Source organism: Hylobates moloch, unplaced genomic scaffold (assembly GCF_009828535.3).
Source record: "Hylobates moloch isolate HMO894 unplaced genomic scaffold, HMol_V3 SCAFFOLD_7, whole genome shotgun sequence".
NCBI lineage: Eukaryota > Metazoa > Chordata > Mammalia > Primates > Hylobatidae > Hylobates > Hylobates moloch.
Genome location: NW_026652282.1, coordinates 61857734 through 61882880, shown reverse-complemented (window position 1 = coordinate 61882880; position 25147 = coordinate 61857734). Strand labels below are relative to the sequence as shown.

The window sequence follows — 25147 nt, the reverse complement described above, 5'->3', positions numbered from 1 at the left end:
TAAATGATGGAGTAGTGGGAATGTGGGATAGTTTGAGTGTTGAATCTCCGTATTCCATAGTAGGAAGTTAGTAGATAATGCCAGGAATGAATAAATCAAGGAGTAGCGGTATAACCTTACATGTAAATACTTAAATGTAGGCACAGACATTTCAGTTATTTTACTTAAGGGTTTATTGTAAAAGTCCTGTTACCAGGAATACCAGTAAAAGTGACAGAAGTCCTTTTGTCGCTCAGCATGGTTAACCGTAGCTATCAAGAAACAAGTTAATTGTAGATCAGAGTTTGGAATCTATACCACCAAATCTTTGCAGTGTTAAGTTTAATAACCATTGTTAACAAAGATAGCCACTGGAAGAAGTAAACTTTTCATTTTCATTAAATCTTTTTTATTTTATGAAATCTTTTTTATTTCAAAGTACACATAAGTATTTAAGGATATTATTTTTAAATCTTTTAAGTCTCTGTGTAAATAACGGTGCTTTTGATTTGAATATTTGCTGATTACAGAAAATATCACCTTTTTACATTTTAACCTTCCCTTTCTTCCCTTCAAAATGACAAATGAAACATTACAATTTTATTTCCTTTAAATAAAATGGTGTTTATGGTATTAGAAATTTTATAGCCTTTTGTTTGTTCTGGCACTGGGTAGCTCAACAGGGAGGATAGCATTCCTACCTAAATTTTTTTCATTTATACTGTATATGAGGAATTGGGAGAAGTATTTTAATGAATGCAAATCCTTCATACTCCTTAGTTAGAAAGTATTTGGTATTTTCAGTTATTATGCTAGTTAAATGACCTTTCTCCGTGTTTCTCATGTGTTTGCTTTTTAGGGTAAGGTAGCCGAACGTGGTACCCACCATGGTTTGCTTGCTAACCCTCATAGTATCTATTCAGAAATGTGGCATACACAGAGCAGCCGTGTGCAGAACCATGATAACCCCAAATGGGAAGCAAAGAAAGAAAATATATCCAAAGAGGAGGAAAGAAAGAAACTACAAGAAGAAATTGTCAATAGTGTGAAAGGCTGTGGAAACTGTTCCTGCTAAGTCACATAAGACATTTTCTTTTTTTGTTGTTTTGGACTACATATTTGCACTGAAGCAGAATTGCTTTATTAAAAAAATCATACATTCCCATTTTCTATAATCCTTCTTTTAGATAAGATTTATTTAAAAGGGGATTTGAGTTTTACATCTTTCACAGTCTATTTAATGTGGCATCTGTATTTATCCCCAAATTATTTTCTTGTCACTGTCCTTGTTGTGCTCAATGCATAATTTTTGCTACCTGTTTGATATTACCACATTACCCTCTTGAGGCCTGACATTCATTTGATATTGATACCCAGATGAATCAGATTGGTTTCCCAATTTTTGTAGTTTTTAAAACCTCCTTTATGCTGACAATTTAGAGGGAAAGTGTCTGTTTCTTAACATGAAAAAGAGGATAGTGTAGGTTCATTTTTTCTTCTCCCTCCTCCCTCCAATTGAAATTGACGTGAAAATGAATTTATAAACTTTTAAAAGTAGAATGTATCAGAAATAGACATGCATTTATAGTTTGATGTCTTACTTGATAGGTTACTTACTTTTTTCTTTGCTTTTTTTTTTTTTTTTTTTTTGAGACAGATTCTCACTCTGTCACCCAGGCTAGAGTTCAGTGGCGCATCTCGGCTCTCTGCAACCTCTGTCTTCTGAGTTCAAGTGATTATCATGCCTCGGCCTCCCAAGTAGCTGGAATTACAGGCGCGTGCCACCACACCTGGCTAATTTTTCTATTTTTAGTAGAGACAGGGTTTTGCCATGTTGGCCAGGCTGGTCTTGAACTCCTGACCTCACATGATCCACGCACCTTGGCCTCCCAAAGTGCTGGGATTACAGGTGTGAGCCATCATGCCCAGCCTATACTTAGAATTTTTTTTTTTTTTTTGACGGAGTCTCGCTCTTTCGCCCAGGCTGGAGTGCAGTGGCGCGGTCTTGGCTCACTGCAAGCTCCGCCTCCCGGGTTCACGCCATTCTCCTGCCTCAGCCTCCCGAGTAGCTGGGACTACAGGTGCCTGCCACCATGCCCTGCTAATTTTTTTGTATTTTTAGTAGAGCACCGCACCCGGCCGCTAGAATTTTCAAAGTATTTGCAACTATGTACTTTTTGAAGGAAAAAAAACCTTCATTCTCATGTTGCTTTGTAGAATATTCTTCATCATTAAGCAGCACCATAACTATCATCTAGTGATTAGAATTTTATTTTTCCACAAAAAAATGAGGCATTGTTTTTGTTTTGGACAAAACTACACATTTTTCTTTAAAGATTTACAAATTCCTATGTAATTTGAAAGTTGCTATACTGGGAGTAATCTGAAAAGCTTAGAAAGTTCATTTCCTTTTATATTTCCATCTTAAATGTGCTGCTTTTTCTATTCAAAGTTTACAAAGAAACAAGTAAATGGGATGTCGTGCATGCATGCACATGCTCACACGTGTATAAATCAGTGTCCATTAAAAAATATTAACATTTAGGTAAATAAAGTATTACATATTATACTCTTTAGATGATCAAGACTGTACTCTATGTTGACACTTCAGAATTTCTTTATTAAAAGATCTTCCCTTACTTTTCAGTAATTTAATTAGTTTCTTTAAGCCTGACATAACAAGGAAGAGCCCAAACAACATAATCAAGTTTTACCCTGGGAGGAAAAAAAGTTTTACCTGCTAGAAAGAATTAATAAAATATTGGTATACATTCACTTAGAAAGTTCTTCTCTTTTCTAGTATGAACTTGCTTTCATTTGTTTGGTAGTAAGCATTCAATTTGAAAACATATGCACCTCATGAATGGCCACATAACTATGTAATAAGGTTTTATTTCTCAGAAAAGGTCCTAATGTACTTATTTTATTGATTTATAGTTTTAAGAAATTTTTCATGATAATTTGATATGGGAGAGATTAATTTTAGTATTGTTGACATTGGTGGGTGGATAGCTGAACTTATCTAACTTAGGTGCCCACTCTTGTTATATAAAGGTAATTTGATAAGTAACATGAAACCAGTATTTCATAGTCTTTGCCACCAGAGTAAGTGATGCAAGATCTTGCTTTTAAAGCTAGAGTTAATACTGAGATGCATATCAACTGAAAAGTGGATTCGTTTTTTTTTTTTTCCTTTTCAACATTTCTTACTCTGAAACCATAGTTGTCACTGCTCTTCTGGGGGTGGGATGAGTACTTTTAATAAACCAGTTGCATTACTGGAAATGTGGTTAAAGTCTCAATAGAAATTTTGCTTCTTTGTTAATTCCCTCTATACATTTCCAGTGATGCTGATGGAAAAGATTTTGCTTAGCCACATAAACACATAATATTGAAGTAACCATCAGTAATAATTCGTTTTGAGGTGTGAATAGTGTTCAAAGTAAGTTATTTTGTGATGTGGGAAACCTTTAGTCCAAGAAGGTTAGGAATGTTTCCAAGGTGTCGATAATTTTCCCACTAAGAGATACAAAGCTATTTTTTTTTTCATATGATTGTAAGTGGTCCCTAGGCCATTGTCGTCATTAACCATTATTTTCAACTAACAAAATCTTAAATTACTTGAAAAACAGTTATTGTAGGGTCCATAATTAAGTCTTAAAGGCATTTCTTTTAACTACTTCATATTAAGGTAGTTCTATACAGGGAAATAATAGACAAGATGAAAGAAAAGCTTCCTAGGATGATTCATTCAGAGGAAATGCCAAGAAAAGGGGCATTTAATTATAGTGTACTAATTTTACATTATAATATTATGTACTCACACAAAAGGATAAAGTGTATAAATTTCTAAATCAGTGTTGCAACATAATGTTTTTTAATATATTGGGATGAATCAGGTACAGTTTTAGAATATGGAATCTGAAAATGGAGCAAGATGATAGGGTTTTATTTTTTATATCTCTTTATTTTAAAGATTGAAAATTTTACTTTCTTCCTAAGGGACTTCCAGTTTACAAAAATTAAGTTGAAACCAAGGTAATTTGGGATTATAAAAACTGGGCCAGATGCCTTACTGAAGGTTCTTAACATAGAAATATCTTGGTGAGCAGATGGGCTCATTTGGAAATTTTTAACAGCTCAAGTCTGAGGGTCACTTTTGAAAATCAGAAAGAGACCTTAGCATTTGGACATGAACAAGCTCAAGATATGTGTATGTTTTTCCTCTACAGAGATTTGCACCTTTTGTAAACCTTAAGGTAAATATTGTGTCATTCCTTTAGATGTTGACAAAGTAGTTTGTGAAGATGGCTGTTTTTAAAAATTTTTTTGCTTTAAAGGCGAGATATTTAAAGATTGTATGATTCCTTATTTCTGGATCTCTTTGTCCATACTGCCATCTTGCTCTTATCCTTCCTACTTGCTGAATGTGTTGCTGAGTAGCAACTTTTGCCAGTGTATATTCACAATTCTCTTACCTTGTATCTTTAGTACTAGATAGTTTGTCCTGGATTAATAGTTGAAAGCATTTAAATATGTTTGCAATTGCAGTTTTCTTAAATTGTAAACAAATCCCTTTGAATATATAGATTTTTAATGTAAATTGTATAGTAAATGATAATACCAAATCAAATAGGTTAAAACTGGTCAGTTAAGACAAAATAACTCAGAGAGGCCCTTAACCTCACTGTTATTGTTTACAGCAATCTGTGTAGATAAACATTACTAAATAAACATTATATTTGTGACAACAAATGGGTATCCCATTGAAGCAAGTCTTCTCTGCAGTGTCCAGGGAAAACTGATATTTTGTCATTCATGTACTGAGAATAAATACAGATAATTAAGAGACACTCTGAGGGTATGACCTTTACAGCCTTATGCAGAAGGTAAAAACTTGGAATTGTTTCTAAGAGAAAGTAATTGTGAAGCTCATAATGTGGGTAAAATGGCAGCAAATTATAGTGTGCTTTCAGTTAACATTAAGCTTTCATATTTTTTATGACCAATCAGTGAAAGGCAAGTTTCTGTTGCCCCCAGTTTCTCAGTTCTAATGATTAGGAAGTAAACTTTTGGGTATAGAAATGTCTTGACTGCAAATCATGTGATAAACTAGCAATTTTATTAGCTAGGTAGAGTTGGAAATGAAATGCATGTTCTAATTAAAAACAGGTTGGAGCATTTTTTGGTTGAAAAAAGGTCAGTGGATTGTTTCCATACTTCCTGTTGTTACACAGCTACATTAGTTTCAGTTTCATAAAATCATGAGATTTTAAAGTTAGAAGGAGTTTAGAGGTCATTTAATACAATCCCCTCATTCTACAAATGAGGAAACTGAGGCCCAGTTGGGATGAAAACCTTGGCTCCTGACACCTAGTCTGTTATTCCTTCTACTGCACCACATTTCCACTCAAGTTACATTTAAAAATAAATTGGAAGCCAATGAGGTTTATCTGAGGCACAGTTATTGCTAATTGAAAATTTTTCCCGATACCCGGCCATTATGACTTGAAATGCAGTTGGCATTGGTGAAATAAACTGGAGAGTAGGACTTCCATAATAGCAAAGTAAGGAGCTCAATAGACCTTCTCCCCAGCAAAACAGCATTTTTACTGGTAAAATTGTTTTTTAAAAAGCAATCATTTAAAATTTCAGAAAATTGTCTTAAGGGCATACAGGAAATAGAGAAACATTCGTTCAAGAAAATATATTGAATCTTATTAAGAACAGCAAGAGTCTGGTCTTTGAGGAACAACCTGTTCCATATATCCCCCACCCCATCCAAGTGTTACCTGAGTGTTCCACCCTGGATGCTCCATTCAGGGCTTGTATGGTGAAGATGATGGGGATAGGTGGGGCTCACTCTTCTCCCAGCTCCCATTCTGGGGCTACAGTTTCACCCTGTCAGGGCCAACTGTTTACATTTCTTATCCCACCCCTCAACCCCATACAAACACACGCTTAAACCTGTGTTGCAGAAACTCTATCCCAGCTTGCTCATAACATTGGAGGCATCACCCAAAGAAGGAAACTGGCAAATACTGGGGACTTCCACCCCACCCCATCACCCGTGAGTAAAATGAGGATTTCATTTCAGGAAAAATGAGCCCCACCCTCAGCTTCAGTTCAGTGGTGCAGAGGTTCTGCCCAAGGGGAAAGGCATGCAATAAAGACAACTCCATAGCCCTGCCTGTGGAAACTGACTTCATTTGGAACAGAGCATGAAGAACTTCATCCCTAAAGATGATGTCAAAAACAGTGGATGGAGATCTTGGTGGAGATCAATTAAGGGAAGCTTGCACATGCAAAGCAACCAGAAGTTTAATAGAAACATGAAAGAGACAGCCAAGAAGAGCCGTCCTGAGAGCGCAGTCAACTATGGGGATTGAAAAGTCTGTGTGCATGTGCTGGGTCTGCACCCACTCACAACAATCAGAGCAGAACATGAGACATACTTGAAAGCATTCCAATGCATGCAGACCCATCAACAGAAGGTGCAAACTTTACTGGCACAAGGAGTTTAAAAACAACCTTTGACTAAACACTGCAATAAGCTACTTTGACCCAGAAGTGACTCCCAGGAACAAGGATTAAAAATAAAATTACACTCATCCCTGGCAATCTGAAAGACTGTGTATGTTGAAGGCTGTGCCTTCTTAGGATGATCACACAGGGATCCTCGAAGCTTCTAGTCCCCGATGAACATGGGTGAAAATAAATTTCCTGAGCTATTTATAACACCTCCAAACATGCACACATCCAGTCATAAAGGGTAAAAATCCTATTGACAAGTGCCTTGTGCTAACCTGGGGGCAACCCCTAGGTATTAATAGCTGAACTGAAAAATAGAGCTAACATCAGGCTGCACACTGCGGAGGAAATAACCAAAATCCTCCAGGAAAGGAGGATCAATATCCAGGATTGCTGTAAGATACTATCTAAAATGTCTAATTTACAACAAAAAATTACAAGACATGGAAACAGGAAAGTGCAGCCCATACACGGGGAAAAAGCAGGTGATAAAACACTGCCTTAGAAGTGGCCCAGATGACTTTTGTAGCAGACAAAAAGATTTGTCAACAAAGAGAATGTGTGTGTGTGTGTGTGTGTGTGTGTGTGTCTACAAATGGAAATTCTGGAGTTGAAAAGTACAATAACAAATTCACAAGAGTTCAGTGGTATATTTGAGCTGGCAGAAAAAATGAACTTGAAGGAAGATCAGTGGGGATTATGCAGTCTGAAGAACAGAGAAAAAAGAATGGGGAAAAATAACAAGAGAAATGTGTACAAACATGCACAGTACCAGGAGGAGAGAGGGGGACTAAAAATTGAAACTCACAAGAACACTTAAATTTGATGCAAAACATTAATCTACGCATCAAAGGGGCTCAATAAATGTCAAGTAGGGTAAACAAAGAGACACATCAAATGTTGTGAGCAAAAAACGAGGAAATCTTGAAAGCAGTAAGAAAAATAGCTCATCACCTACAAAGAAACCCCAATATGGTTAACAAGTGAAGTTTCATCAGGAACAGTGAAGGCCAGAAGATATAATGGTGACATGTTCAAATTGCTGAAATTAAACAAAACTACCGAAATGAAAATATTATATCTAGCAAAACTCATTCAGAAATGAAGGTGAAATAAGATGTTCCCAGACAAATAAAAGGAAAACTCAATAGTAGTGACTTGCATTATAAGAAATACAAAGGTAATTTTTCAGTCAAAAAGCAAGTGACACCAGACAGTGATTCAAATCCACGTGAAAAAAAAATAGGAAGCACCAGTAATGTCAATCACGTGAGTACTTTAAAAAGAGAGTATAATTGCATGTTTCTTTTCCTTTCTTCTCTTAACTGACTTATAAAGCAACTGCATAAAACAATCTGTATATTATTATTTTATTGGGAATGGAAACAAAGCTATGTAAGGGATGGTACCAGGTAATATCTTGAATCCACAGGCATGAATGATGACAGAAATGGTATCTAAGAAGGCTAATATCATGAACTCTCTGCATATATATGTGTCCTTCTCTGAGCTTTTTAAAAAGACAAGGTCATATAAAGATGATAATGTATTATTGGTTTGTAACATATATAGACATAATATGAATAACAATAGCACAAAACTGGGATGGAAAGCTATATAGTAGTAAAATTTCTATATTTCACTGCAACTAATCAGTACAAATATGAAGTAAATTCTGGTAAGTCACAATGTATCTTGTAATCCCTAGAAGAATCACTAAGAAAATTACTTTTAAAAATATACTTTTTTTCAACACTTATTTTAGAATTGGGGTACATGTGGAGGTTTATTACAAAGGTATATTGTGTGATGCTAAGGTTTGGAGTACAAGTGAATTTGTCACCCAGGTAGTCAGCATAGTACTCAATAGGTAGTCCTTTTTAACCTTTACCCCTTCTCCCTCCCTTCCTTCTCTTGTATTCTCCAGCATCTGTTCCCATTTTTATAACCATGTGTACCCCAGTGTTTAGCTCCCACTGATGAGAAGATGTGATATTTGGTTTGCAGTTTCTGCATTAGTTCACTTAGGGTAATGGTTTCCAGCTGGGTCTGTGTTGCTGTGAAGGACATGATTTTGTTCTTTTTTATGGCTGCATAGTATTCCATGGTATATATTTACACTTACATAATCCAGTCCACCATTGATGGCTACCTGGATAGATTCCATGTTTCTTCTTTGTGAATAGCACAGCAATAAACAAACAAGTGCATGTGCTTTTTTGGTATAATGATCTATTTTTCTTTGGGTATATACCCAGTAATGGGATTACTGATTCAAATGGCAGTTCTGTTTTAAGTTCAGACTGCTTTCCACAGAGCCCGAATTAATTTGCATTCCCACCAGCAGTTTATAAGTGTTCGCTTTTCTCTGCAGCCTCGTCGGCATCTGTTGTTTTTTGACTTTAGTCAAAAAATAGCCATTCTGACTAGTGTGAGATGGTATCTCATTGTGGTTTTGATTTGCATTTTTCTGATGATTAGTGATGATGAGCCTTTTTCATGTTTGTTGGCCACTTATGTGTCTTCCTTTGAGAAGTGTCTGTTCATGTCCTTTGCTCATGTTTGTTTATTTATTTTTTAAATTTCTATAACTTTTTTTATTTTGATCTGTTCTAACATTCTTTTATTATTTAACATTATGAAATTAGATTTCTGTATAGTTTCTCTACTATAATTAATGAAAACCATTTCGGCTTTTAAAATTCTCATTTAGAAGTTCTCCTGTCATACTTGTTTACTGAACATTTCCACTGCAAAAACAGAATCAAGACATTTAAAAACTTTTCATGATACCATTGTGCCTCATTTAAACTTTCAAACTTTTAAACTTTTCCTTTATTCTCTACCTCTGTGAGATTTCTAACCCCTTGGCATTCACTCTACAATTGCACACTTTGATTACTCAATTACTTGCTTCTATCTTGAGTTCAACTCCTATCTTGACTTTCTTTTTTTTTTAATTCTACTTTAAGTTTTAGGGTACATGTGCACAACGTACAGGATTGTTACATATGTATACATGTGCTATGTTGGTGTGCTGCACCCATTAACTTGTCATTTAACATTGGGTATATCTCCTAATGCTATCCCTCCCCCCACCCCACAACAGTCCCCAGTGTGTGATGTTCCACTTCCTGTGTCCATGTGTTCTCATTGTTAAATTCCCACCTATGAGTGAGAACATACAGTGTTTGGTTTTTTGTCCTTGCGATAGTTTGCTGAGAATGATGGTTTCCAGCTTCATCCATGTCCCTACAAAGGACACGAACTCATCCTTTTTATGGCTGCATAGTATTCCGTGGTGTATATGTGCCACATTTTCTTAATCCAGTCTATCGTTGTTGGACATTTGGGTTGGTTCCAACTCTTTGCTACTGTGAATAGTACCACAATAAACATATGTGTGCATGTGTCTTTATAGCAGCATGATTTATAATCCTTTGGGTATATACCCAGTAATGGGATGTCTGGGTCAAATGGTATTTCTAGTTCTAGATCCCTGAGGAATCGCCACACTGACTTCCACAATGGTTGAACTAGTTTACAGTCCCACCAACAGTGTAAAAGTGTTCCTATTTCTCCACATTCTCTCCAGCACCTGTTGTTTCCTTTTTAATGATGGCCATTCTAACTGGTGTGAGATGGTATCTCATTGTGGTTTTGTTTTGCATTTCTCTGATGGCCAGTGGTGATGAGCATTTCTTTATGTGTCTTTTGGCTGCATAAATGTCTTCTTTTGAGAAGTGTCTGTTCATGTCCTTCGCCCACTTTTTGATGGGGTTGTTTGTTTTTTTCTTGTAAATTTGTTTGAGTTCTTTGTAGATTCTGGATATTAGCCCTTTGTCAGATGAGTAGATTGCAAAAATTTTCTCCCATTCTGTAGGTTGCCTGTTCACTCTGATAGTAGTTTCTTTTGCTATGCAGAAGCTCTTTAGTTTAATTAGATCCCACTTGTCAATTTTGGCTTTCGTTGCCATTGTTTTTGGTGTTTTAGACATGAAGTCCTTCCCCATGCCTATGTCCTGAATGGTATTGCCTAGGTTTTCTTCTAGGGTTTTTATTATGGTTTTAGATCTAACATGTAAGTCTTTAATCCATCTTGAATTAATTTTTGTATAAGATGTAAGGAAGGGACCCAGTTTGAGCTTTCTACATATGGCTAGCCAGTTTTCCCAGCACCATTTATTAAATAGGGAATCCTTTCCCCATTTCTTGTTTTTGACAAACCTGACAAAAACAAGACTGAGGGCTCTGTTCTGTTCCATTGGTCTATATCTCTGTTTTGGTACCAGTACCATGCTGTTTTGGTTTCTGAGCCTTGTAGTATAGTTTGAAGTCAGGTAGCGTGATGCCTCCAGCTTTGTTCTTTTGGCTTAGGATTGACTTGGCAATGCGGGCTCTTTTTTGGTTCCATATGAACTTTAAAGTAGTTTTTTCAATTCTGTGAAGAAAGTCATTGGTAGCTTGATGGGGATGGCATTGAATCTATAAATTACCTTGCTTTTGCCCATGTTTAATGGAGTTATTTGTTTTTTGCTTGTTGAATTGTTTGTATTCCTTATAGATTCTGGATAATAGACCTTTTTCAGGTGCATACTTTGTGAATATTTTCTCCCATGTTGTACATAGTCTTTTTACTTGCTTGATAGTTTATGTTGCTGTGCAGAAGCTCTTCAGTTTAATTAGGTCCCACGTGTCACTTTTTGTTTGGTTGTAATTGCTTTTGAGGACTTAGCCACAAATTCTTTGCCAAGGCTGATGTTGAGAAGGGCATTTCCTAGGTTTTCTTCTAGGATTTTTGTAGTTTGAGGTTTTAATCCATCTTCAGTTAATTTTTATATATGATGCTAGGTGTAGGTCCATTTTCAGTCTTCTGCATATGGCTAGCCAGTTATCCCAGCACCATTTATTGAATGGGGTGTCCTTTCCCCATTGCTTATTTTTGTCAACCATGTTGAAGATTAGATGATTGTAGGTATGCAGCTTTATTTCTGAGTTCTTGATTATGTTCCATTTGTCTATGTGTCTTTTTTTTTTTGTATCAGTACCATGCTGTTTTGGTTACTATAGCTTCGTAGTGTAGTTTGAAGTCAGGTAATGTGATGCCTCCAGCTTTGTTCTTTCTTTCTTTCTTTCTTCTTTCTTTTTTTGGTTCCATATGAATTTTAGAATAGTTTTTTCTATTTTTATAAAAAATTACATTGGTGGTTTGATAGAAATAGCATTGACTCTGTAAATTGCATTGGGCAGTATGGCCATTTTAATGATGTTGATTTTTCCAATCCATGGGCATGGAATATCTTCCATTTATTTGTGTCATCTCTGATTTCCTTTAGCAGTGTTTTGTAATTATCCTTATAGAAGTCCTTTACCTATTTGGTTGACTGTGTTCCTAGGTGTTTTATTCTTTAAAAAAAATCCTTAGAACATCATTAATAGGATCAAAATGTTACACTGCAAAATGTCCATGCATCAAATGACACTATGCATCAACTAGACCTAACAGACATCTATAGAACACTCCACCCAAAATCAGAATACATGTTCTTCAGGTGGGCCATAAAACAAGCCTCAGTAAATTTAAAGTGATTGAAATGGTACAAAGAATGTTCTCTGACCACAATAAGAATGAAATTAGAAATTATTAGTGGAGGGAAACTTGGAGATGTCATAAATATATGGAAATTTAAAAACATAATTTAAATATAGGATAAGGAAGAAATCACAAGGAAATTTATAAAATACTCTGAGATGAATGAAAATGAAAACACAAGAAAAATATGTGGAATGCAGCAAAAGCTGTGGCTAGGGGGAAGTTTATAGTTGTAAATACCTATATTTAAAAACAAGGAATATCTCAAATTAATAACAGCCTTTCACATTAAGAAACTAGAAGAAAAGAGCAAACTAAATGCAAAGCAAGCAAAATAAAAGGAATAAATATTAGAGCATAAATTAATGGAGGATAGAAAATCAGTAAAATTAATAAAACTACGAATTGTTTTTTGAAATATAACAAATTTTCAAGTCTTTTAACTACACTTGTAAGTAACAAAATGCTTAAGACTCAAGTGATTAAAATAGTGAAAGAGGAGACATCACTATGAATCCACAGAGGTAAAAAAAATATATTTTAGAAGAGTACTATATATAAATGCCAACAAATTAGGAAACTTAGATGAAATGGACAGTTTCATTAAAGGACACAAAACTGACTTAAGAAATAATATGAATAGATCTATAACAAGTAAAGAGAATAAATTACTAATAAAAACTACCCACAAAGACAAGCCCAGGCCTAGATGGCTTCCTCAGTGAATTCTACAAAATATTTAAAGAGGCACTGATACCAGCACTTCACAAACTTTTTCGAGATATACAAGAGGACAGAACTTTTCTCAGTTCATTCTATGATGCCAGTATTATCTTGATACCATAACAAAAGACATCACAAGAAAACTCCAGATCCATTTTTTTTAGATATATAAATGCAGAGATCCCCAATGAAATACAAGCAAACTGAGTCCAACAACATTTAAAAAAAATCATATGGGAGAGGGAAGCAGAGCAACATGCCTGAATAGAGGCTTCCCACAATCATCCCCTCCCTGCCCCCACAGGAACACCAAATTGAACAACTGTCCACATGAAAAAGCACCTTCGTAAGAACCAAAAATCAGGCGACCAATCACAGTATCTGATTTTAAAATCATATTATGGAAGGAGGCACTGAAGAGGGTAGTCTCGAATTGCCAACACCACTTCTGCAGCAGCAGGGGCCATGTGGCATAGAGAGAGAATCTGTAAGCTTTGGGGAGAGAGAGCAGTGATAGTGGGACTTTGCATTTGAACTCAGTGCTGCACTGTCACAGCAGAAAGCAACACTGGACAGAACTCAGAAAGCATCCACACAGGGAGCATATAGACCAGCCCTAGCCAGAGGTAAATTGTCCATTCCAGCAGTGGGAACCTGAGTTCTGGCAAGCCCTGCCAACGTGGGCTAAAATGCTCTGGGGTTCTAAATAAACTTGAAAGGCAATCTAGGCCACAAGGACTGCAATTCCTGGGCAAGTCTTGGTGCTGTGCTGAACTCAAGGTCAGTGGATTTTAACTTGATCTAGTGAGACATCAGCCAGGGCTGTCAAGGGAGTGCCTACATCCCAGCTCCCCGACCCCAGACAGCACAGCTTGCAGTGCTAGGAGAGACTCCTTTTTTCTGCTAGAGGAGAGAAGAGGAGAGTAAAGAGAATTTAGTCTTGCAACATGGATACCAGCTCATACACAATAGGATAGGACACCAGGCAGAGTCCTGTGGCCCTCATTCCAGCCTCTACCTCCCGGATGACATTTCTAGACACACCCTGGGCCAGAATGGAACCCACTGCCTTGAAGGGAAGGACCCAGTCCTGGAAGAATTCACATCTTCTGAGAAAAGAGCACTGGGCCCCTGAATAATCAGCAGTAGTAGCCAGGCAGTACTTGCCAAAGGCTTGAGTGAGACTCAGAGTTGTGTCAGTGAGTGTGACCCAGCATAATCCCAGCTGTGGTGGTTATAGGGAGAGACTCCTTCTGTTTGAGGAAAGTAGAGCAAAGAGTAAAGGGGACATTGTCTTACACCTTGGGTACCAGCTCAGCCACAGTGTGAGTGCCAAGTGAGCTCTTGTGCTCCCCTGACTACAAGCCTTGCCTCTTGGATGGCATTTCTCGACCTGCCTTGGGCCAGAAGGGAGCACACTGCCCTGAAGGGAGAGACCCAGGCTGGCACCATTCACCACAACCTGACTGAAGAGTGGCTTGGACTTTGAGTGAGCATTGGTGGCAGCCTGGCAGTACTCCCTGCAGGCCTGGGGTGGTGATGGCCATGGAGAGCCTGAGAAAATGGGAGGAAAGACTAGGAAAGATTTTGTCTTGTGGCTTGAGTGTCAAGTCACCCCCATTAGAGTAGAGCAAGAGATAGATTCCTAAAGTTTTGGACTCTAGGACCTGGTTCCTGGAAGGAATTTCTGGACCCAACCAGGGCTGGGGGAAGTTCATTGCCGTGAAGGAAAGGACACAAGGCTGGCTGGATTTTCTACCTTCTGACTGAAGAGCCCTTTGTCCTTGAGTGAACATTAGTGGTGGCCAGGCAGTGGTCCCTTGCGGGCCTTCGATGAGACCAAGTGATGTGCTGCCATCGAGTCTGACTTAGTGCAGTCTTAGTAGTGGCCCCAGGTATACTAGTGTCACCACTTTCCCACCTCCAGGCAGTTCAGCACAGAGAGAGAGGGACTCCATTTGTTTGCAGAAAAGGAAAGAGAACAAAAGCCTCTGCCTGGTAGTCCAAGGAATGCTCCCAGATCTTACACAAAACACCAAGATGATGGCACCTCCACAAGTCTGCAAGAGCCACAGTGTTACTGGAATTGGGGTGCCCCCAAATGCAGATATGGCTGCAGTAACCAAATACTTAGATCACAATACCCAATACCCTTTGGATGCTTAGAAAGTCTTCTCTAGAAGGATGGATACAAAGAAGCCCAGACTGCAAAGACTACAATAAATACCTAAATCATCAATGCCCAGACATAGATGAACATGCACAAGTCAAGACCATTTAGGAACACATAACTGCACCAAATTAATAAGGCAGCAGTGACTAATCTCAGAGAGATAGAGATATGAGACCTTTCAGACACAGCATACAAAGCACTTGTTTCGATGGAGCTGAATGAAATTCAAGATAACACAGAGACAAAATTTCAATGGAAAGAAAGAAGCAGAAATTCTGGAAGTGAAAATTTTATTTGGCATACTGAGAAATGTATCAGAGCCTCTTAGTAGCACAATTGATCAACCAAAGGAAAGAATTAGCTTAAAGACAGGCTATTTGAAAACATACAGTCAGAGGAGACAAACAAACAAAAAACAATAAAAAAGAAGGAAGCATGCCTACAAGACCTAGAAAATAGCCTCAAAAGGGCACATCTAAGAGATAATGGCCGTGAAGAGGAAGTAGAGATAGAAATAGGGGAAGAAAGTTTATTCAAAGTGATAATAACAGAGAACTCCCCAAACCTAGAGAAAGATGTCAACACTCAAGTACAAGAAGGTTATACAAGATAAAGCAGATTTAACCCAAAGACTACCTCAAGGCATTTAATAATCAAACTACCAAAGCTCGAGGATAAAATGGATCCTAAAAGCAGCAAGATAAAAGAAACAACATATCATCGAGCTGCAATATGTCTGGCAGCACATTTCTCAGTGAAAACCTCACAGGCCTGGAGAGAGTGACATGACATATTTAACATACTGAAAGACAAAACTTTTACCCTAGAAAATAATATATCTGTCAAAAATATCCTTTAGGCATGAAAGAAATAAAGACCTTCCCAGACAATCAAAAGCTGAGGGATTTCATCAACACCAGACCTGTCCTACAAGAAATGCTAAAGGGAGTACTTCAATCAGAAATAAAAGGATGTTAATGAACAAAAATAAATCATCTGAAGGCACAAAACGCACTGTTAATAGTAAATACACAGAAAAACACAGACTTTTAGACCATTGTAATTGCAGTGTGTAAATGTATCTTAAGTAGAAAGACTAAAGGATGAACCAATAAAAAATAACTACAACAAAGTTAAAATGTAGAGTTTTTGTTACTTGTCTTTTTGTTTGTTTATGAAATCAGTAGTAAGTTGTCATCAGTTTAAAATAATGTCTTATAAGATAGTATTTGCAAGCCTCATGGTAACCTCAAATCAAAAAACATACAGCACATACACACAAAAAAAGCAAGAAATTAAAACATATCACCAGAGAAAATCACCTTTACTAAAATGAAGACAGGAAAGAAGGAAGAGAAGACCACAAAGAACCAGAAAACACATAACAAAATGGCAGGAGCAAGTCCTTGCTTATCAATACTAACATTGAATGTAAATGGATGAAACTCTCCAATTAAAAGACATAGAGTTGGCTGAATGGATATACCCATAAGACCCAATACTCTTGCCTATAAAGAGCACACTTCACCTATAAAGACACATATAGACTGAAAATAAAGGGATGAACAAAGATACTCCATTCGAATGGAAACCAAAAAAGAGCAGGAATAACTATACTTATATCAGGAAAAAATAGATCACAAGACAAAATCTATAAAATAGAAAAGAAATGTCATTATTTAGTAATAAAGGGGTAAATTCAGCAAAAGAATATAACAATTATAAATATGTAAATATAAATATGTAACCAACAATAGAGCACCCAGATATATAAAGAAAATATTACTAAAGTTAAAGAGTGGTAGACCACAATGCAATAATAGCTGGAGACTTCAACACCTCACTTTCAGCATTGGACAGAAAATCAACAAGGAGGGGGTTGCTGGCAAGATGGCCGAATAGGAACAGCTCTGTTCTGCAGTTCCCAGTGAGATCAACACAGAAGTCACGTGATTTCTGCATTTCCAACTGAGGAGACACCTCCCAGTAGGGACCGACAGGTACCTCATACGAGAGAGCTCTGGCTGGCATCTGGCGGGTGCCCCTCTGGGACGAAGCTTCCAGAGGAAGGAACAGGCAGCAATCTTTGCTGGTCTGAAGCCTCTGCTGGTGATACCCAGGCAAACAGGATCTGGAGCGAACCTCCAGCAAACTCCAGCAGACCTGCAGCAGAGGGGCCTGACTGTTAGAAGGAAAAGTAACAAAGGGAAAGGAATAGTATCAGCATCAACAAAAAGGACGTCCACTCAGAGACCCCATCCAAAGGTCACTGACTTCAAAGACGAAAGGTACATAAATCCATGAAGATGGGGAGAAACAAGTGCAAAAAGGCTGAAAATTCCAAAAACCAGAATGCCTCTTCTCCTACAAAGAATCACAACTCCTTGCCAGCAAGGGGACAAAACTGGACAGCAAATGAGTTTGACAAATTGGCAGAAGTAGGCCTCAGAGGGGGGTAATGACAAACTCCTCTGAGCTAAAGGAGCATGTTCTCACCCAATGAAAGGAAGCTAAGAACCTTGAAAAAAAGGGTAGACAAATTGCTAACTAGAATAACCAGTTTACAGAAGAATGTAAATGACCTGATGGAGCTGAAAAATACAGCATGAGAACTTTGTGAAGCATACGCAAGTATCAATACCCAAATCAATCAAGCAGAAGAAAGGATATCAGACATTGAAGATCAACTCAATGAAATAAAGTGAGCAAACAAGATTGGAGAAAAAAGAGTGAAAAGAAACGAACCAAGCCTCCAAGAAGTATGGGACTATGTGAAAAGACCAAACCTACGTTTGATTGGTGTACCTGAAAATGACGGGGAGAATTGAACGAAGTTGGAAAACACTCTTCATGATATTATGCAGAACTTCCCCAACATAGCAAGGCAAACTAACATTCAAATTCAGGAAATACAGAGAACACCACAAAGATACTCCTTGAGAAGAGCAACCCCAAGACATAATCAGATTCACCAAGGTTGAAATCAAAGAAAAAATGTTAAGGGCATCTAGAGAGAAAGACTGAGTTACCCACAAAGGGAAGCCCATCAGACTAACAGTGGATCTCTCAGCAGAAACCCTACAAGCCAGAAGAGAATGGGGGCCAATATTCAACATTCTTAAAGAAAGGAGTTTTCAACCCAAAATTTCATATCCAGCCCAACTAAGCTTCATAAGCAAAGGAGAGATAAAATCCTTTACAGAGAAGGAAATACTGAGAGATTTTGTCACCAGCAGACCTGCCCTAAAATAGCTCCTGAAGGAAGCACTAAACATGGAAAGGAACAAGCGGTACCAGCCACTGCAAAAACAAGCCAAATTCTAAAGACCATTGAGGCTATGAAGAAACCACATCAACTAATGGACAAAATAACCAGCTAGCATCATAAAGACAGGATCAAATTCAGACATAACAATATTAACCTTAAATGTAAATGGGCTAAATGACCCTATTAAAAGACACAGACTGGCAAATTGGATAAAGAGTCAAGAACCATCACTGTGCTGCATTCAGGAGACCAATCTCTTGTGCAAAGACACACGTAGGCTCAAAATAAAGGGATGGAGGAATATTTACCAAGCAAATGGAAAGCAAAAAAAAAAAGCATTTGCAATCCTAGTCTCTGATAAAACAGACTTTAAACCAGCAAAGATCAAAAGAGACAAAGAAGGCCGTTACATAATGGTAAAGGGATCAATCCAACAAGAAGAGCTACCTGTCCTAAATATATATGTATCCAATACAGGAGCACCCAGATTCATAAAGCAAGTCTTTAGAGACCTACAAAGAGACTTAGACTCCCACACAATAATAGTAGGAGACTTTAACACCCCACTGTCAATATGAGATCAACGAGACAGAAAATGAAGGATAGCTAGGACTTGAACTCAGCTCTGGACCAAGCAGACCTAATAGACATCTATAGAACTCTCCACCCCAAATCACCACATAGCACTTATTCCAAAATTGACCACATAATTGGAAGTAAAACACTCCTCAGCAAATGCAAAAGAATGGAAATCACAACAAACAGTCTCTCAGATAACAGTTCAATCAAATTAGAACTCAGGATTAAGAAACTACTCAAAACCACACAACTACATGGAAACTGAACAACTTGCTCCTTGATGATTACTGGGTAGATAATGAAATGAAGGCAGAAATAAAGATGTTCTTTGAAACCAATGAGAACAAAGACACAACATAGCAGAATCTCTGGGACACATTTAAAGCAGCATGTAGAGGGAGATTTATAGCACTAAATGCCTACAAGAGAAAGCAGGAAAGATCTAAAATCGACGCCCTAATATAACAATTAAAAGAACTAGTTGAGAAGCAAGAGCAAACAAATTCAAAAGCTAGCAGAAGAAAAGAATAACTAAGATCAGAGCAGAACTGAAGGAGATAGAGACATGAAAAACCCTTCAAAAAATCAATGAATCCAGGAGCTGGTTTTTTTTTTTTTTTGAAAAGATCAACAAAATAGACCACTAGCCAGACTAATATAGAAGAAAAGAGAGAATAATGAAACAGATGCAATAAAAATGATGAAGAGTCTATCACCACCGATCGCACAGAAATGCAAACTACCATGAGAGGATATTATAAACACCTCTACGCAAATAAACTAGAAAATCTAGAAGAAATGCATAAATTCCTGGAAACATACACCCTCCCAAGATGAAACCAGGTAGATGTCAAATCCCTGAATAGACCAATAACAAGTTCTGAAATTGAGGCAGCAATTAATAGCCTACCAACCAAAAAATGTCCAGGGCCATACTGATTCACAGACAAATTCTACCAGAGGTACTGTAGGGGGTGCACGGCAACATATTCAAGCTTATGTATATGGCATTTGAGGTCGAGGTAGGGAAAAATACTCACTATATGTATGTTATTTGTGCATGAGAATGAAACTCCTTGACCCTGCAAACAGCACAGGGAGTGGAGTGTGTGGTGTGATAAAGAACGCTGAAAACAGCCTCCTGAGAATGCGGTTTGAGTGCTTTTACAAAGCCACAGGTGTCTCAGGACCCAACCTCAAAAAAGGCATCTAGTGTATGTTTGTAGTTAATACAAGCCCTTTTAATAAATACTTGGCAGATGGATGCTGGGGCAGCCTCTATTAGAAGAGCTGCCTCCAATCCTGCTCAGCTGGAATTGTCTGAGAACTCATTCTTGGTGTTCACTGCAAGCTGTAAGCTCTGCAAGTTGAAAAGAGGAGCTGGTACCATTACTTCTGAAATTATTCCAAACAATAGAAAAAGAAGGAATCCTCCCTAACTCATTTTATGAGGCCAGCATCATCCTGATACCAAAACCTGGCAGAGATACAACAAGAAAAGATAATTTCAGGCCAATATCCCTGATGAACATTGATGCAAAAATCCTCAGTAAAATATTGGCAAACCAAATCCAGCAGCACATCAAAAAGCTTATTCACCATGATCAGGTCACCATCATCCCTGGGATGCAAGGCTGGTTCAACATACACAAATCAATAAACATAATCCATCACATAAACACAACCAATGAAAAGAAACCACATGATTATCTCAATGGATGCAGAAAGGCCTTTGACAAAATTCAACAGCGCTTCATGCTAAAAACTCTTAATAAACTAGGCATGGATGGAATGTTTCTCAAAATAATAAGAGCTATTTATGACAAACTGACAGCCAATATCATACTGAATGGGCAAAAACTGGAAGCATTCCCTTTGAAAACTGGCACAAGGCAAAGATGTCTTCTCTCACCACTCCTATTCAACATAGTATTGGAAGTTCTGGCTAGGGCAATCAGGCAAGAGAAAGAAATAAAGGGTATTCAAATAGGAACAGAGGAAGTCAAATTGTCTCTGTTTGCAGATGACATGATTGTATATTTAGAAAACCCCATCATCTCAGCCCAAAATCTCCTTAAGCTGCTAAGCAAATAGAGCAAAGTCTCAGGATACAAAATCAATGTGCAAAATCACACGCATTCCTATGCACCAATAACAGACATAAGTGAACTCCCATTCACAATTGCTACAAAGAGAATAAAATACTTAGGAATCCAACTTACAAGGGATGTGAAGGACCTCTTCAAGCAGAACTACAAATCACTGCTAAAGGAGATAAGAGAGGACACAAACAAATGGAAAAACATTCCAGGCTCATGGATAGGAAGAATCAATATCATGAAAATGGCTATACTGCCCAAAGTAATTGATAGATTCAATGCTATCCCCATCAAGCTACCATTGACTTTCTTCACAGAATTGGAAAAAACTACCTTAAAGTTCACATGGAACCAAAAAAGAGCCTCCATAGCCAAGACAATTCTAACGAAAAAGGACAAAGCTGGAGGCATCATGCTACCTTACTTCAAACTCTGCTACAAGGCTACAGTAACCAAAACAGCATGGTACTCGGACCAAAACAGATATATAGACAAATGGAACAGAACAGAGGCCTCAGAAATAATGCCACGAATCTTCAACCATCTGATATTTGACAAACCTGACAAAAACAAGCAATGGGGAAAGGATTCCCTATTTAATAAATGGTGTTAGGAAAACTGGCTAGCCATATGCAGAAAGCTGAAGCTGGATCCCTTCCTTACACCTTATACAAAAATTAACTCAAGATGGATTAAAGACTTAAACATAAGACCTAAAACCATAAAAACTCTACCAGAAAACTTAGGCAATACAATTCAGGACATAGGCATGGGCAAAAACTTCGTGACTAAAACACGAAAAGCAATGGCAACAAAAGCCAAAATTCACAAATAAGATCTGTTTAAACTGAAGACCTTCTGCACAGCAAAAGAAACTATTATCAGAGAGGACAGGCAACCTCCAGAATGGGAGAAAATTTTTGCAATCTATCCATCTGAGAAAGGGCTAATGTCCAGAATCTACAAAGAACTGAAACAAATTTACAAGAAAACAAACAAACACCTCCATCAAAAAGTAGGTGAAGTATACGAACAGACTTCTCAAAAGAGGACATTTATGCAGCCAACAAACATATGAAAAAAAGCTCACCATCACTGCTCATTAGAGGAATGCAAATCAAAACCACAATGAGATACCATCTCACACCAGTTAGAATGGCGATCATTAAAATGTCAGGAAACAACAGATGCTGGAGAGAATGTGGAGAAATAGGAAAGTTTTTACTGTGTTGATGGGAGTGTAAATTAGTTCAACCATTGTGGAAGACAGTGTGGCGATTCCTCAAGCATCTAGAATTAGAAATACCATTTGACCCAGCAATCCCATTACTGGGTATATACCCAAAGGATTATAAATCATTCTACTATAAAGACACATGCACATGTATGTTTATTGTGACACTGTTTACAATAGCAAAGACTTGGAATCAACTCAAATGTCCATCAATGATAGACTGGATAAAGAAAATGTGGCACATATACACCATGGAATACTATGCAGCCATAAAAAAGATGAGTTCATATCCTTTGCAGGGACATGGATGAAGCTGGGAACCATCATTCTCAGCAAACTAGCACAAGAACAGGAAAACAAACACTGCATGTTCTCACTCTTAAGTGAGAGTTGACCAACAAGAACACGCAGACCAGGGAGGGGAACATCATACACCAGGCCTGTCAGAGGGTGGGGGGCTAGGGAAGGCATAGCATTAGGAGAAATACCTAATGTAGATGATAGGTTGATGAGTGCAGCAAACATCCATGGCACATGTATACCTGAGTAACAAACCTGCACATGTACCCCAGAACTTAATAATAATAATAATAATAATAATAATAATAATAATAGAAAATCAACAAGAAAACATTGAACTTAATCTTCACTATAGAACGAATGGGCCAAATAGATATTTACACAATATTTCATCCAATGGATACAGATTATACATTTATTTCCTCAGAACATGTATTATTATCAAGGATAGACCATATGTTAGGCCAAAAAACAAGTCTTAAAATGTGAAAAAAAAATCATGTGTCTTCTCTGATCACAGTGAATAAAAGTAGAAATCAATAATGTGAAAAATTTGGAAACATTACAAACACATGGACATTAATATTCTTCTGAATGACCAGTGGGTCATTAAAATAAGAAGGAGTCTGAAAAAGCAAATGAAAATAGAAATATAATATGTCAAAACCTATTCTGTAAGATAAGAGCAGTACAAAGAGTGCAGTTTATAACTGTAAAGTGCCTACATCAAAAAAGTAGAAAAACTTCAAATAAATAACCTAATGATGTAGCTTAAAGAATCAGAAAAGCAAGAGCAAATCCAATCCAGAATTAGTAGAAAAAAAGAAATAATGATCAGAACAGAAATAAATGAAATTGAAACAAAGAAAACAATACAAAAGATCAATGAAACAAAAAGGTGGTGTTTATTTTGAAAAAAATAAACAAAATTGACAAATCTTTAGCCACACTAACAAAATGTTGGAGAAGACCCAGAGAAAAACAGACATGAAAAGGAGACATTACAACCCATATCACAGAAATTCAAAGAATCATTAGAGTCTACTATTAACAACTATATGCCAATAAATTGGAAGATCTAGGAGATATGGACAAATTCTTAGACACATACAGCCTACCAAGATTGAACTATGAAGAAATCTAAACCTGCACAGGTCAATAACAAGTAACAAGGTCAAAGCCATAATAAAGGGTCTCCAAGCAAAGAAAAGTACAGGACTCGATGTATTCAGTGCTGGATTCAACTTAACATTTAAAGAACTAGTAACAGTCCTACTCAAAGTGTTTCAAAAAATAGGAGGGAATACTTTGAGACTCATTCTGTGCGGCCATTTTTACCCTGATATCCAAACCAGACAAAGAAACATTAAAAAAAAAAACTACAGGCCAATATCTGTAGTAACCATCATGCAAAAATCCTCAACAAAATACTTGCAAACCAAATTCAACAAAACATTAAAAAGATTATTCATCATGACTGAAAGTTATCACAGCTATGCAAGAATGGATCAACATATGCAAATCAATCAATGTGATTTATTATATCAACAGAATGAAAGACAAATTCTATATGGTCATTTCAATTGACGCTGAAAAAGCATTTGGTAAGATTAAATATCCTTTATGACAAAATAAAAATCACTCTGAAAAAACTGGGTATAGAAAGAACCTACCTTTTCTCTCAAGCCTTGCCAGCATCTATTGGCTTTTGACTTTTTAGTAATAGCCATTCTGAGTGGTCTGAGATGGTATCTTATTGTGGTTTTTATTTGCACTTCTCTGAATATTTGTGATGCTAAGCATTTTTTTGTATATTTGTTAGCCACTTTTATTCCTTCTTTTTTTTTTTTTTTTTTTTTTTGAGAAGGAGTCTCACTCTTTCACCCAGGCTGGAGTGCAGTGGCGGGATCTCGGCTCACCGCAGCCTCCGCCCCCCGGGATTCACGCCATTCTCCTGCCTCAGCCTCCCGCATAGCTGGGACTACAGGCGCCTGCCACCTCACCCGGCTAATTTTTTTGTATTTTTAGTAGAGACGGGGTTTCACCGTGTTAGCCAGGATGGTCTCGATCTCCTGACCTCGTGATCCGCCCGCCTCGGCCTCCCAAAGTGCTGGGATTACAGGCATGAGCCACCACGCCCGGCTCTTATTCCTTCTTTTGAGAAGTGTCTGTTCATGTCCATTGCCCGTTTATTTATCAGTGAGGTTGTTCATTGCTTTGTGAATGTTTTCTCCCATTCTATAGGTTATCTATTTGATCTGTTTATAATTTCTTTCACCTATACACTGTTGGTGGGAATGTCCAGCCACCATGGAAAGCTGTTTTGATATTTCTCACAGAACTTAAAACATGGCTACCATTTGACACAGCAATCCCTTTACTGAGTACATAGCCAAAAGAAAATAAATCATTCTGTCAAAATTTCACATGCACTCATACATTCATTGCTGTGATATTCACAGTAACAAAGACATGAAATCAATCCAGGTGCTCATCAGTGGTAGAATGAATAAGGAAAATGTGGTACATATACATGGGATACTATGCAGCCATATAAAAGCATGAGATTATGTACTTTGCAGCAACCTGAATGGAGCTAGGGCCCATAATCCTAAGCAAGTTAATGCAGGAGCAGAAAGCCAAATACCACGTTTTTTCACTTGCAAGG

General features: G+C 37.4%; 1 protein-coding gene across 4 annotated transcripts in view; it reads left to right on the top strand.

Annotated features, from left to right (window-relative positions):
* The window catches only part of ABCB7 (ATP binding cassette subfamily B member 7), a 192497-nt gene that overhangs the window by 113183 nt on the left and 54167 nt on the right, over window positions 1-25147 (top strand). For 3 of the 4 annotated variants that reach the window (XM_032757204.2, XM_032757203.2, XM_032757202.2), the window contains one exon: window positions 839-4749. The exons of the other annotated variant lie outside the window; for it this stretch is intronic. In XM_032757204.2, the coding sequence (XP_032613095.1) occupies window positions 839-1054 (216 nt within the window). In that variant the 3' untranslated portion in view covers window positions 1055-4749. Of the gene's footprint in view, window positions 1-838; window positions 4750-25147 lie in introns of those variants that run through there. 4 annotated transcript variants of the gene reach the window in all.